Genomic DNA, 15,086 nt, shown 5'->3' on the forward strand with positions numbered 1-15,086 from the left:
TTCTGTCCATATTTCTTTTTGCACTTGTGCAAGTTTTTCTGTAGAAGAGATTCCTAGAAGTGGAATTGCTGGGTAATAGGATAAAACATTAAATATTTGGGTACTTTGGGCAGCCCAGGTGGCTAAGCTGTTTAGCGGTTTAGCGCTGCCTTCAGCCCAGGGTGTGATCCTGGAGACCCCTGTCCCACGTTGGGCTCCCTGCATGGAGCCTGCTTCTCCCTCTGCCTGTGTCTATCATGAATGGATAAATAAAATCTTAAAAAAAAAAAAAGATTTGGGTACTTCAAATTGCCCTTCAAAAAAGTTACATGGTTTGGTATTCTCACAAATGAGGGCAAGATAGATTTCCCCACACCCAGTCTTATAGGATGAAATGGTATTTCATTATTTTAGTACAAGAAAAATAATCAGTATGCTAAAGTTTCTTAAAAAGTTAAAATCTGGGGATCCCTGGGTGGCGCAGCGGTTTGGCGCCTGCCTTTGGCCCAGGGCGCGATCCTGCAGAACCGAGATCGAGTCCCATGTCGGGCTCCCGGTGCATGGAGCCTGCTTCTCCCTCTGCCTGTGTCTCCGCCTCTCTCTCTGTGACTATCATAAATAAATAAAAATTAAAAAAAAAAAAAAGTTAAAATCTTTGTGCCGATAAAATGCTTTTTTGCTTTTAACCATCAAAAATTATACCATTAGGGATCCCTGCGTGGCGCAGCGGTTTGGCGCCTGCCTTTGGTCCAGGGCGCGATCCTGGAGACCCGGAATCGAATCCCACGTCGGGCTCCCGGTGCATGGAGCCTGCTTCTCCCTCTGCCTATGTCTCTGCCTCTCTTTCTCTCTCTGTGACTATCATAAATAAATAAAACTTAAAAAAAATTATACCATTAAAATGGGAATTTCTATAATGATTCTAAGGTTGAGCTTCTTTTTATATCTTTAATAATTATTTGTGTTTTTTTTTCCTATGAGTTATCTGGTTATATTCTTTCCCCAATTTCCAATTGAGGTGTTCATATTTTCCTCATTGATTTATAAGTGCCTATGTATATCAAGGATATTAATTCTTTCCCTATTTGTGACTGGTCGTCTAATGCTGTTTGTTTTCTTTCTTTCTCTATATAAATTTAAATTTTTGATTTAGACAATATTTTTCTTTTTGACTTTTGAGTTTGTTTGTTTGTTTGTTTTAAAGACTATGTATTTGGATCCCTGGGTGGCTCAGTGGTTTAGTGCCTGCCTTCAGCCCAGGGCGTGATCCTGGAGTCCCAGGATCAAGTCCCAGGATCGAGTCCCACGTCGGGCTCCTTGCATGGAGCCTGCTTCTTCTACCTGTGTCTCTGCCTCTCTGTGTGTGTGTGTCTCTCATGAATAAATAAACAAAATCTTAAAAAAAAAAAAAAGACTTTGAAAGAGAGAGCTCAAGGTGGGGGGGGGGGACAGAGGGAAATGGAGAAGCGGACTCCCCGCTGAGCAGGGAGCCTGATAAGGGGCTCAATTCTAGGACCTTGAGATCATGACCTTAGCCAAAGGCAGATGCTTAACAACTGAGCCCCCCAGGCACCTCTTGACTTCTGAGTTTCATGTCCTGCTTAGTAGAAAGGTCTTCTCTACCCTAAAACTAATGAAATAATCATCTGCATTTTCTTCTGCTCATTTAGTGTTTTTTTCTTTTGATTTGCCAGCAGTGCTGGTGCCCTTACCAAAAAGACTGAAAAAAGAACCAAACCCAGAATTTCACTCAAATAGCCATGTATTCAAATCTCAGTTTTGATATACTTGTTTTGTCACTTTGAAATGGTATGGAAAACTTCAGTTTTTTCATCTGGGGACTTTGGAATGGGGATCCTGGCCATCTTCCAGTTATTGTGGGGATTAAAGGACACAAACTATGTAAAGCACCTAGCAAATTTTTAGTTCTCAATAAAGGGTAATTGCCATCATCCTTCCAACTTTGAATCCTTTGTCCCTAGAAGCTGACACCTCCCACCCTTTTTCATTTGTTCATGTGTTCACTCAACAAGCTCCATATTATGCATCTGCTTTGTGCTTCTGTGTTAAGGGCTGGTAAACTGTTGAGTAAGACATACTTCTTGCCCCCAAATATTTGTTCATAGTCAGTGGCAAAAGGGAGAGACAAATAAATGAATAGTTATAAAACAGTGCAATCATTGGACTAAGGTAGTGGAGAATATTTTGGGGAGTAGTTAGGGAAGGCTTCCTGAAGGAAGTGCTGTCCCAAGAAGGGTCTATGTTTGAGGGCCAGAGGTAAGAGAACAGCATGTGCAGGAACCAAAGGTAATTCCATGTGACTGGAGCACCTGGCAGGTCAACCACCCTCTAGGCAGAGGAAAAGACTGGTGGGGAGGAGCCTGTGCCGGTTAGAGTTAGGACAGAGAACTTGAACTTTATCCTATAGGACAAACGGTAGAGAGATTCTGAAGAATTTAGCAGAGGTCAGATTTACTAAGGTCAGATTTATCTTTCCCACAGCTCACTGGGATGGGGTTGGGTAAAGAAATGTATTTGAGGGGCGGAGACTGGAGGTTAGATGAACAGTGATTGCAGTCCTAGGGACATAGATGGACAAATTAGATAAATATTTAGGAGATATGGCTGTATTGGTGGGTTGTGGGTGGGGTGAGGGAGAGGGAGAATAAGAACAGGTATCCAGGGATCCCTGGGTGGCGCAGCGGTTTGGCGCCTGCCTTTGGCCCAGGGCGCGATCCTGGAGACCCGGGATCGAATCCCACGTCGGGCTCCCGGTGCATGGAGCCTGCTTCTCCCTCTGCCTATGTCTCTGCCTCTCTCTCTCTCTCTCTCTGTGTGTGACTATCATAAATAAATAAAAATTAAAAAAAAAAAAAAGAACAGGTATCCAATAAATATTTGTTGAAAAGATGGTTCATGGTATCTAACTTTGGTAGGTAGTAGTGCTATTATCTGAGAAAGAATGAGAGGGACAGTTTTGGGGATAGAAAGCGAAAAATTTTTTTTTAAAGATTTGAGAGAGAGCCGGCGCATGCCCACATGCATGGGGGAGGAGGGGAAGAGGGACAGAATCTCAAGCCATTCCTCATTGAGCAGGGAGCCCCAGGCCGGCTGGATCCCAGGACCCATGAGATCACCACTGGAACCTACACCAAGAGTTGGAGGCTTAACCAACTGAGCCACCCAAGGGTCTGGAAAGTGAATCATTTTATTTATTAAAATATTTATTTATTCATGAGAGACACAGAGAGAGGCAGTGACATAGGCAGAGGGAGAAGCAGGCTCCTTGCAGGGAGCCTGATGGCGGGACTCCATTCCAGATCCCTGGATCACAACCTGAGCCGAGGCAGGCGCCTAACCGCTGAGCCACGAAGGCGTCCCAAAAGTGAATTATTTTAGAACTATATTTGAAACAGTTCAGAGATGTGTGTGGAACAGCTGCCTGGAGATGTCCCTCAGGCAAGTGGCTGTAAGGAGGAAGGGCAATACTGGTTTTAGCGAGTGGCAGGCAGTCTCAAGTGAGTAGGTGAGGTTCCGCGGGGTCGGTAACCGGATGGGTAACCACTAGGATTGCCCCGGGGCCCACGGCGCCCACAGCGCCCACAGCGCGGGGCGGGGTGTGAGCAAGATGGCTCTCCGTGGGTTCCCGACGGCAGGGGGCGCACTCGGATTCGGGGACGTGAAACCAGAGACTGCTGAGGCCCCTAAAGCGTGCCAGGGAGACCTAGCTGACTCGCGGGGTAGACCCAGGGTCCTCTGAGATCGGGCTAGCGACTCCGATCAGGGACATGCCGCCGGGCTGCCCATGCCCAGTGTCCGGTGCTCGGGCTCCATCCCCTGCCCTAGCGGTCCTCCAGACTGCAAGTCCCGAGCCCTCCCGACTCCACGCGCCTCCCGGAGGCGCTGCCCGCTGCGTCACCGAGCAGAGAGGGCCCCTGAAGTTGACGTCCAGGAATGGGACGGGAGGGGGAGTGGAGGTGGTGCAGGACAATGGAGATGGGACGGTCAACTTTGCGTGGGGATCCCCCAGGGGACCAAAGGCAGCGGGAACCGGGGAGGGGGGCAGCCTGGACAGGAGAGGACCGTCCTAGGGTGCAGACAGGTTCCGAACTCCCACCTAGGGATCCCCGACATCTTCCAGGGGCCAGGCAAACGGCCCCCCGAGAGAGGTCTGTGAATCCGGAGAGCAGGCAAGAGGCACACCACGCCGAGACAGGGGTCCGGGGATCCGGGATGTGCAGACAGCGCCTGGATGGAGGACACTTGGGGGCAGGCGAGCGAGGAATCAGAACACAAAGCCCGAGGCCGCCGGGGATGGCAGCGTTGTGCGGCGGAGGCGGCGGGAGCGGAACGACCCACTCAGAGCACAGAGCTGAGGACCACAGAAGCAGGACGGCGCAGAACCGAGTGCAAGAGCCCAGCTGGCTGTGCGAGGGAGACCGGCATGCAGTCCGGGGGTACCGGAACGTCGGCGGGGGAACCGAACCCAAGTAGGGTTCGGAGTGAGGCTTCGGAGTGAGGCTCTGGAGAGGCGTTCGGGCACTGCCCCCGGGGATTCCCAGACCGGCTGTGACTCCAGATTAAGGCGGTAGAAGAGAAGCCCGAGCCGCCGCTACCCCCGACCCCCCCAGCTCTCTTGTTTGTCTCCAAGTCCGGCCGGAACCGGCTTCTGCTCGCCGCGGGGCGGGCGGGTGGCTGCTGATTGGTGCATGCCTGTTTCCAGCCTCTGCTCGGCCAATCAGCGTGCGCCAGTGTTTTTATCTTGGGGTCGGAATAAAAGCGCTGGAATAAAAGGAGGCAGAAAAGGCGCCGGCCGGGCCCGATACGCGCAGGTAGGAGAGGAGTGGGCTGGGGCTCGGGGAGCAGGGTCCTGTGCAGAGGTGCCGGGGGGCAGAAGGCGCACGAATCGGGGCGTAGGGAGAGGCCGTGTGCCTATGAGAGGAAAGAGACCAATGAAGAGACGGCGGGGAAGAGACGACGAATAGAGAAGGCAGCTGGGAGGTGGCGGGACTGGAGTCCGCCTCCTTGGGAACCGACTGAATGCCGAGGAAACAGCCCAGGCCGGGGGTCGCGCAGGTGGCTCGCGCTGCCGGTTTGAACCGGCTTCGCCTCTCCCATGCGGGGTTCGCGTGGCCGCAGCGCCTAGCGACCTAGACAGCGGCCAATGGCGCTGCAGGTTCCAGCCGTCAGCCAATGAGCGGGCCGGGGGCGGGCCGATCCGGGCTCGGTGCGCGGATCTTGTGGTTGAAGAAATCGGCTACCGGGAAGGGTCTCGAGTGCGGGCGGGCACCCGTCGGGGTCCCAGGGAGTGGCAACCGTCGGGTAGGGCCCTGCCCAGGTATCCGGACCTCCCCACCCGCTGTCACACCTGCGGACAGCCAGGACTAATTCCACAGCCCTGAGCGTGCGGTGGTCCCTCCTGTTCCCGTGCCTCAGGTTACCTCGGGACGAGCCGAGGGAGAGGGGTCTCTGCCGGCCGGGGCCGCTGTCCCGCGGCTGACGGCAGACGCACGGGCCGGCCGCGGGCAGGGTGCGCAGGACCCTGGCCGGGCTGGGGCTTCCTTGGCCGCGCGCACCTACGGCCTGGGCCGCGGAGGGGTGACGAGCCCCGCGCGCTGCGGCGGGGGCCCGGCTTGGCCGCACGGGCTGGGCCCGGCCGGGCGCTGACGCCGAGGTCTGTGTGCAGGGTACTGCCGAGCGGAACCGGAGCCAGGCCGCCGCGCCACGCCGCGCCACGCCGCGCCATGGCGCCCACCCTGGCCACTGCCCATCGGCGCCGCTGGTGGATGGCCTGCACAGCCGTGCTGGAAAATCTCCTCTTCTCGGCAGTCCTCTTGGGCTGGGGCTCGCTGCTCATCATGCTCAAGTCGGAGGGCTTTTACTCGTACCTGTGTACGGAGTCAGGTGAGACGGGGGCTCGGGATGGTTCCGGGGACGGGAGCTTTGGGAGAGGGCAAAACGGCAGAGAAAACCCGGCAGCTGTACCACCTCGCTGCGCAGCACTTGCCGTTGAGCAGAAACCCCATCTGATTGATTCTCAGCCAGTTCTTTTGAGTACGTGTCATTGGCCCTGTTTTGTGGATGAGGAAACTGAGGCTCAGACAGATCTTCTGGCTTGCCCGAGGCCACACAGCTGAGGACTCCCGGTAGAGCCAGAACCACCAAAGTCCAGGGTGTTCTTCCCACCGCCTAGGAACGTTGCTGAACTCCTCTCCTACCAGTGCGTAGCACATCACTTCCTTCGCGCTGAATATGTTGCTCTCTGACTGTGAGAAAGAGGAACTCCTGACTCAGTAGCTGGGGTGCAGCAAGAGAGAGGAAGTAGCTTGGTTTCCACCCCATAGAAGATTCATTTAGAATCTAGATGGTTTTTTAGTCTGGCCATCATGGAGTCTCATAAGGGCATGTCAACTACTATTTCTTGTCAATCTTTGCCGCTTTATGATTTTCCAAAGGACATTTCCTCCCAATGGCCTTCTGTCTGCCTGCCATCATTGGGAGAGGCGAGAGGGTATTTAGGGAAATAACACTAGTTCTGTCCTCTCCCTTTGCCACACCATTGGTGTTGCTGAATGCAGGCTGAGGCTTCTTGTCTGTAAGATACCTAACCCTGCATGCCTGCCTTCACACCCCCTTGACCCCATTCCAGGATCTTCATTGCTGAAGGTCAGTAGATTAAACCAAACAGTAGGACCCAAGTGGCTCCCCACCTCTATTGTCTTACCCCTGTCCTAGGTAACCTTGATTAGAAGTGTTTCCCTCTACCCTCTGCTGTCCCCAGCAGTGGCTACCTAGCAGTTGAACTCCGTAATGTCTCTTCCCAGTGCCTTTGCCATCCAGCCGCCGTGAGTCCCCTTAGAGGGAGATAGCTCAAGTTTGACTCTCTGAATCAACACTACTGGCATGCCTTTTCTTCCTTGCGTTCTAAATTGGGGGGGGGAAGGGGACGCCTGGGTGGCTCAGTGGTTGAGCACCTGCCTTCAGCCCAGGGCGTGATCCTGGAGTCCTGGGATTGAGTCCCACATCAGACTCCCTGTATGGAACCTGCTTCTCTCTCTGCCTGTGTCTCTGCCTCTCTCTCTCTCTCTCTCTCTCTCTCTCTCATGAATAAATAAATAAAAATCTCAAAACAAATAAGTGGGGGGAAACAAAAGCTTTAGACCAGCTCTTGCTGCCTGTAACCCCATGTAGAATCGTCCTTGTTTCTCCCTTTCCTGATAGTCCCAGGAGATTCCTGAGTGTTTCAGTCACTAGGGAAGCTTTGCTGAACAGGTTAAGGGCAGGAGAAATGGAGGGGATGCAGAGGCCACCTGGGAGAGGGCAGGGAGTGTATCATTTATAACCTTTAGCCTTTAGCTACTCAGAAATATTTCCTAATAGCCTAAAGGGTTCTTGGCAGGCCTTTCTGCACATCAGCAAGAAGTCTTGGGAGATGAGAGAGTCACTCAGACCTTGTTCCTTGAACGAGATTTCTGCTTTGCCTAAGAGATGTTAGCAGATTAATGACTCTGTAGAAGGAGCAGTTTGGGGTGTTTGGCTCCTCCTCTCTCCTTTCTCCTCCCTTTTAGATCATGACCCTTCCTGCCTCCTTCTTTGATGGATTCTTTTAGGCTGCACCCAGGGTTTTAAAAATCATCGTCCCCAGATGAAGCTTTTATTTTTATTTTTATTTTTATTCATTCATTCATTTATTTATTCATTTATTTATTTATTTATTTTTAAAGATTTTATTTATTCATAAGAGACAGAGAGAGAGAGGCAGAGACACAGGCAGAGGGAGGAGCAGGCCCCCCGCAAGGAGCCCGACGTGGGACTCGATCCCAAATCATAGGATCAGGACCTGAGCCGAAGGCAGACGTGCTCAACCGCTGAGCCACCCAGGCGTCCCACCAGATGAAGCTTTTAGCATCTTGTCCAGACTGAGGGACTGTTGTGGTTGATTTGAGAGGGAGGCAGGGGGACCTACTGTGGAAGGTCAGATTCTTGGGTTTTTCTGAGATTGTCCACTGATTTAAGTTATTTTATGGCATTGGCAGCACTGGGGCTGGTCACTTCATTCCTGCCTCAACCTTGGCTTCTTCCTCCGTTTAAGTGGGAGGAGTCACAGAGATTGTGCCGACACAGTGCTGAGCTGGTGTTGAAGCCCATGAGAGGCTTGACCCGTCCCTTCTATAAACCAAAGTGAAGGTAAAGGGTCAGGTTATAGGTTGAACATCAACTTCTTATCCGTGCCTTTGCTCCTGCCTGTGATTTTGTTTTTTCTGACTACCTGGCAAACCTGCTGACCCAGCATTCTTACCGGACAGCTCTGCCGATTCCACATAGCTTATCTCTCTGGCTTCCTTGCTCCTTGCTTCTTGGAGTCCAAGTAGCCTGCTGCCTCTTGGAGGCACGAGTCTCCTCTATGCCTTGCCTACTGGGAGTGCCTGGAGGATTTAGGGTCAAGGTTTCTGCTTAGGCCTAATATTTTCAAACTTGGTGGATGGGTGAATTGCAGAGAAGCAGTTGGGCCATTTGTGGAATTTATTGGATTAAACTTGACGAGCTGACTAGCTGGCTGGTCTGTAGCTGGTTGAGATGCAAATTCATCAGCTTTTTGTTGCTTGTAGGACCTTTGCTTTGGTTCGTTCTCTAAAGAAAATTGGCATGAACCTGTTGAAAGGTTCTCAGAGCTCCTCGGGACTCCAGCCAGAATTTGGCCATGGACACAGTGTTGGGTTCCAGCATGGTGAGGTGGGAGAAGGAAAGAGCCTGTTTCTCTGTTGCCTCTCAGCTCTTTTTGCCTTGCCCACCGGATGAGATTGATAAGGAGTGGTGCGGGGCATTTGGGCTTTGCCTCCCCAGCCCCCCTGGTGTAGGTAGGAGGCTGACTGGCTTCCCAGCCCAGGAAGAATGGGGCTTTCCCAGAACTGTGTCCTTTTGGCCTCCGGATGACTGCCGTACCTACCCGCTCTTGACCTCTTTGTTCATTTTCTTGGTCATCTGACAGCCCGCTTGGACAGGGTCAGGTCAGGGGGCTGTTAATCTTCTCATGTTCAGTAAATGTTTATTGAAGTGTTGTGCTAGGGGTGTGGAGCAATCTTGGCCCTCAGGGAGTTTGTAGTCTGCCAGCATCAAACACACAGATCGTGTACATACAATTGGTCTGGACTCCAGCAGAGAGCAGGGTGCCAGGAAGGAGAACAACAGTGGGGATCTGGTTCAATGTAGATAGAAGGGCAGAAGTGTGGAGGGCAAAGAGGGGTGAGTCAGGAGAGGAGGGGACAAGAAGAGGTAGGAAGTGGCCAGGGCCCACAGGGCCTAGGAGGCCACTTGGGGAAGTTGGATTTTATTCTCAAGGCAGGAAGAAGTGACAGAGGTAGAGGAAGGTGACAATCAGTTCACCTATTAAACTCTTAGGAAGGGATGTCTGGGTGGCTCAGCAGTTTAGCACCTGCCTTCGGCCCAGGGTGTGATCCTGGAGTCCCAGGATCGAGTCCCATATCTGGCTCCCTGCGTGGAGCCTGCTTCTCCCTCTGCCTCTGTCTCTCTTTTTTTTTTTAATATTTTATTTATTTATTCATGAAAGACACAGAGAGAGAGAGAGAGGCAGAGACACAGGCAGAGGGAGAAAGAAGCAGGCTCCGCGCAGGGAGCCTGATGTGGGACTCCATCCTGGGACTCCAGGATCACACCCTGGGCCGAAGGCAGGTGCTCAGCTGCTGAGCTACCCAGGGATCCCCCCTCTGCCTGTGTCTCTGCCTCTCTCTCTCTCTCTCTCTCTCTGTCTCTCTGTCTCTCATGAATAAATAAATAAATAAAATCTTTAAAATAAATAAATAAACAGACAAACTCTTAGGAATTGTTGAGGTCTTGCTGCATACTGGGCGTGGGGTGAGGGTGGGAGTTGTGGTCTCCACCTGAGGAAGTCACAGTCTGCTCATCCGTGGTCACCAAGGCAGACCTGAGTTCTGTGCTCTTGACTGCTGCAGTCTCTCTGCCTGTGGTGGCAGGGGAGTTGTACCCCTCATGAAACAAAGCAGGAAGCTGGTCCCTTGGGCCCAGAGAGGGCAGAGGGGGCTGCCATAGGGCCGGGAGGCAGAGCCACGCCTGGTCTCCAGCAGGTGGGCCGAGGCTGCAGATGTTGACAGGAGATAGTCCCGGCTGCTTGGAGGCTATCTTTTAGTGGTCTTCTCACCCAAAGGCTGCTGGCTTTTGATGGCTTTTGAAAACCCACCCTTTTACTTGTATGGTTGTGAATGTGACTGTTTCCACTCCCTCTACTCTCCCTCTCCCCCCAGTTTATTTTGGATTAAAGAAAAAAAAAAAATTCCCTAGCAACGAGTAAGAAGGTCTGGTGCCCACGGCCTCACAATGTGTCACAGAGAGGAGCTGGCGCCCTCAGCACTTCCTACCAGCCCTACCTTTCTTCTTCCCATTTCATGACCCTATTTCCCTCCCCAACATCCGCTGGCCTTCGTGGTGTTGCATTAAGGTTCTGTCCAGCTTGGGTTGACTTTCAAGGAGGATGTTGAGGGCAGTCTCATTCCCACTGGATGTCATTAAGGGCTGCCTAGCACAACCCCTGACTCTGTGACAGCCTCGCGCTGTTTCCATTCCCTCAGCACGTTCTCTTGAAAGCCTCTAACCTAGGTAGTTCAGCATCTGCACAGCCTACAGGTTAAAAGCAGCCTGGATTCAAGTCTAGCTTCTCCATAATGTACTGTCTGTGAGATGTTGGGCAAACAGCTTGGCTGCTCCAAAGCTCCTGGTGTCCTGGTGTGGAGTGTGTGTGTTGGTGGTGAGAAAGCACTAAGTGACATGGATCGAATACCACGGAGTACAGTGGCCGGCACACACAGGCACTCTGCAGCCACAGCTGGGGGCTAGGCCCTGGCCTACCCAGGAGGCCCTCCAACTGACTGTGTCCTGCCTTTTGTTTGCTGTGTCTGAGGCTGACCTCTCACCTACATCCCCCTGTTGGACTGAGATGCTGCTTCCTGTTGCCGGATAGACTAAGGATTTGGGAAAGAGACAGGAGATCCTGGGGCAGGGACCATCATCAGCAGGGAGGTCTGGGGGCCTGCATCCTAGGTGGGTTGGGGAGGGACTCAGTAAGCAGTCGGGCAGAGAAGAGGGCTGCTCAGGAATTTGGAGGAGCCTCCAGGCCGGTGCCCCTTGCTCCCTTAAGCATCATGTGGCCAGCTGTTGGGCTCCCTTTCCCTTTGTTTTTCTGGGGTAGAGGGAGCCCCCTCTTTGGCGCAGAGATGTTAGGGGAGACTGAGCAGGGTCATAGCACCCCCTTTTGTCCCCTACTTTCACTGCACAGATTACATGTGAGTCTTCTGTGAGGAGGGTTGAACAGCACCAGCATTGTTCTTTCTTCCTGGCCCCGGCCCCAGCAGCCTCACAACGACTCAGCACACTCTGGCGGTACCAATTCCTTGCCTGTCCTCTTGGTTCACCTTCCCCAGCTGGGCCCGGCCACGCCACACTGGCCGCCCACTGAGGAGGCATCTGTTTGATAAACAGGTGCAGGTGAAATACACAACAGGCTGCACCTGGATGAGGCCTGCGCTCTGGGCTGGGAGCAGAGGGATACCCCGAGGCTTGACACTTCCTGGTGCTTATCTGTTTGTGTCTCTCCTGGCCCGCAGTGGCCCAGGTGGGAGCAGAGGGAGAGGAATAGCCTGGGTACGGCTGTATTTGGGCATCTGCTGGGTCTGGGATTATTCATGTGAGCTGTTTACTGCCAACACAGCTGGGATCACTGAAGATTTGGTCCCCTACATGGGCAAGGGATATTGCATTGCTTCACTGGAAGACGAGAAAGGCCACTGAGACCCCTACCCCAGACTTATCTGTTGCTGGACATCACTGCCTAGAGGCAGGAGGGCAGAGGGCTAAGGCAGGCCTGTTTTTGGCAGGGATTGGCAGGGATTGTTTTTAAAGGAGAGAAAGCTGGTGGCCCAGAGGATAGGAGTCTCTGCTTCTGTGTTTAGTGGCTCTTTGGAATGAAGGACGGGAGACAGATAACCCTTCCTTCCCTCCACTCCCGCCTCTCTCCTCATGAGCTCCCCTGTCTACTTACATCTAAACAATTCAGGATCTTTCCATTGCCACCCCCAGTTACAGCAAATCAGAGAGACTGCCTTGAGTGCATTGCCTCGGGATCTGTCTTCTCCCTTGTGGTGAGTACAGTTGTGGATTTAGAGGTCCAGCTCTGGGGAGACTGGGAGCGGGTACCCTCTAGCCTCTATTCAGTGACAATGCTGTCAGCTGTTCAAGTTCTTTTGTGTTCTTTAATGCAATCGTGGGCTCCAGGCCCTGTGTGGCCACAGTCTGGGTTCACAGGCCAGTGATCCCAGACCCTGAGGTGTCTTCTTCCCCTGTCCACACTGTGATACCTGGGTAGTTTTGCTTGTGTCTGCACACAAACCTGGAGATGGCCGTGGCCATGTGGAGACCTGTCCCCTAGTTCCTGTTGTGGCAGGTCATGCGGGCCAGAGAGGCAGCTCCACCTTTGCAGAAGCTACCCACAGTGAATAAGCAGCTCAGGCCCACCAGCTGAGGCAGTGTGTGTGGTGGTTCTTACCTGGATGCTAATGGACTCAGATGATCCTATTTGTCATGTGTTTTGGCTGTCAGGGTAGCGGGGCCTCTTTTAGGAAACAAAGTGGCAGGGTTTGGGGGTGGGAGAGAATCTGGCTTGTGAGGTTTTGTTTCTGTGACTTCAGGAGGTTGACATTGTGCCTTTTATCTGCTTAAATCCCCTCTATCTTCACCTTGGCGCCATACATCCTACTTCCTTTCTTTTCTCTGTGTCTTCTTGGCCATCATGCTCTGACTCCATTGTCTTCCTTCATTCAGTAAACATCTACTGTACACCAGGACCTAGTGAGTACACCTGGGGCTCATGCAGGCCCCCAGCCCAATGGGAGTCTGGATGCAAAGTCATGCTACACTAGCACATAGTTGTAGAACCCTGCACCCAGTTCCTATCCAACTCTGCTGCCAGCCAGTTGCACCATCCTAAGCTTCCCATAATTTAGTAATAGTGATAGTAACAAAAAAAAAAAAATAGTGATAGTAACTTCTAGTTGTTGTTTATTGAGCACTTTTTATGTCTGCATGTGCTTTAACATGTTGTCTGGATTTTCTCCTTTATCTTCCACCAGACTCTAGTAGGTAGATACTACTACTGTATTTTGCCATTTTACAGATGAGGAAACTTAGATAGAGATTTAAGTCATTTCTCCAGAGTTATATGAGGAGAAAGTAGAGGAACCAAAATTGGAACCCAGGGGCCAGGTTCTAGCACCTCACCCTCAATCCATGTGCCCCCAGCAGGGCTGGTTGGTGAGAGGTTGGCATATAGCATGATTCACCCTAAGTGCATCCTTTTCCATGACCTTGGGGCAGCCCTGAGAAGCCTGGGCAGGCCTTTGCAGACTTCAGCTTTACAGCCTTGGCGCCAGAGGGCCGCAATCAGGAGGCAGGCAGTTATCAGGAAAGAGGTGTTTCCTTGACTCTCCCAGTGTGACCTCGCATCTAATCAGAGGCTGCTTCTCTTGTAGGATTAGTCAGCATCTCTAACTAGCAGTGCAGGAGAGGAGAGGCTTCCTCTGCCAAACTTCCGGCCTTGTGCTCCACCCTCCCGCCTTCAGCTGCTTTTTTTGTTGTCTTGGTGCCGGTGGACTTTGGAGGGGTGATTAGAGCTGAGATTGCAGGCAGCACAGGTGTGGCCAGATGGGACAGCAGCACTTGACCCCAGCCAGAAAAATACAAATCATGGACCTCAACAAGTGAAAGCAAATGACTTGAGACTATTTTTTTTTTTTTTTTAGATTTTATTTATTTATTCATAGACACACACACAGAGAGATAGAGGGGCAGAGGCACAGGCAGAGGGAGAAGCAAGCTCCATGCAGGGAGCCTGATGTGGGATTCAATCCAGGGTCCACAGGATCAAACCCTGGGCTGCAGGCGGCGCTAAACCGCTGCGCCCCCGGGGCTGCCCGACTTGAGACTATTTTTAAAAAACTTCTCCAAGGGGTTCCATGGCACATTATCTGTGGTGGTTGATGCTGTGAAAATAAGCAGGGCGAAGGTGGCAGATTCCCATACTTAGCAGTACAGGAGGCCTGCTCACGATTCCCCTTCATGGACCGAGGAGAACCAGGGCATTGCTGGGACACCAGCAGCTTGTCCTTCCCAGGTGGTCTAGGATTGAGCACTGATAGACTGGCTACAGTCTGTTTCCATGCCAGAGCTGCTGAGAAGTTTTTGGCCAGCCTGGGGCCTGAGGCCTACTCAGGTGTGTTACTCTAGAATGGGAATCCCAACCTGGGGCTCATGCCTGCTTCAAGGGACACGTGAAACCCCTGAAACTGTGGGCAAGCCTTTGTGTGCGTCTTCTGAGGAGGAGCATAGCTTCCTTTACTGGATTTTCCAGAGGGTTTGCGAACTCCCAACCAAAGACAAGAGCCTCTACGTTATTGCTCCAAGGGGCTTGAGCCAGATGGACAGCCAAGCCTGCTTGGGGTAGCCACAACCAGCCCTGACATTTCCAGTGGGGTCTGAATATACATCTGCTCCTCTGATCTTTGGAAATCCCTGCCTCAACCCTGTGACCAAGTTTCCCTCCCTCTCTACACCCAGAGATGGTCAGCAACGGCACAGTTGGGGGCACAGCCGAGCCGGAGCACGAGGAGATGAGCTTGATGAATGGCTGGCTCAGCTGCAAGGCCCAGGATGAGATGCTAAACTTGGCCTTCACCGTAGGCTCCTTCCTGCTTAGTGCCATCACCCTGCCTCTAGGCATCGTCATGGACAAATACGGCCCAAGGAAACTCAGGCTGCTGGGCAGGTCAGTGCAGGGGTCGGGAGTGGGCAGATGGCTCCTGGGCTGAGATCCTTACTGTAGGGAAGCCTGGTCCCCGCTAGCAGGTGCACTGTGGAGCTCTCTATATGCCCACCTGGAATGGGGTTCCCATCCATTCTGCCCCCAAGCCAGTAGTTACTGTGATCCTTGCAGTGTGCCAGTACTGCATAAAAAAGGTTCAGGGCCCCAAGCCTGCCTGGGAAGACTTGCAGTTGCTTGTCATTAAGAATACTGGTCTCCACAG

At 52.4% G+C, this 15,086-nt stretch overlaps 1 protein-coding gene across 5 annotated transcripts in view; it reads left to right on the plus strand.

Moving 5' to 3' along the window:
- Positions 1 to 4,662: 4,662 nt before the first annotated feature.
- Positions 4,663 to 15,086, plus strand: part of SLC43A2 (solute carrier family 43 member 2) — a 45,230-nt gene continuing 34,806 nt past the window's right edge. Inside the window, exons 1-3 of one of the 5 annotated variants that reach the window (XM_072779092.1) lie at positions 4,676 to 4,811; positions 5,666 to 5,883; positions 14,620 to 14,827. In XM_072779092.1, the coding sequence (XP_072635193.1) occupies positions 5,724 to 5,883; positions 14,620 to 14,827 (368 nt within the window). In that variant the 5' untranslated portion in view covers positions 4,676 to 4,811; positions 5,666 to 5,723. Of the gene's footprint in view, positions 4,812 to 5,004; positions 5,056 to 5,157; positions 5,318 to 5,665; positions 5,884 to 14,619; positions 14,828 to 15,086 lie in introns of those variants that run through there. The other 4 variants (XM_072779096.1, XM_072779094.1, XM_072779095.1 and 1 more) reach the window with 4 other exon arrangements.

Source organism: Canis lupus, chromosome 16 (genome assembly GCF_048164855.1).
Source record: "Canis lupus baileyi chromosome 16, mCanLup2.hap1, whole genome shotgun sequence".
In the NCBI taxonomy this organism is placed as follows: domain Eukaryota; kingdom Metazoa; phylum Chordata; class Mammalia; order Carnivora; family Canidae; genus Canis; species Canis lupus.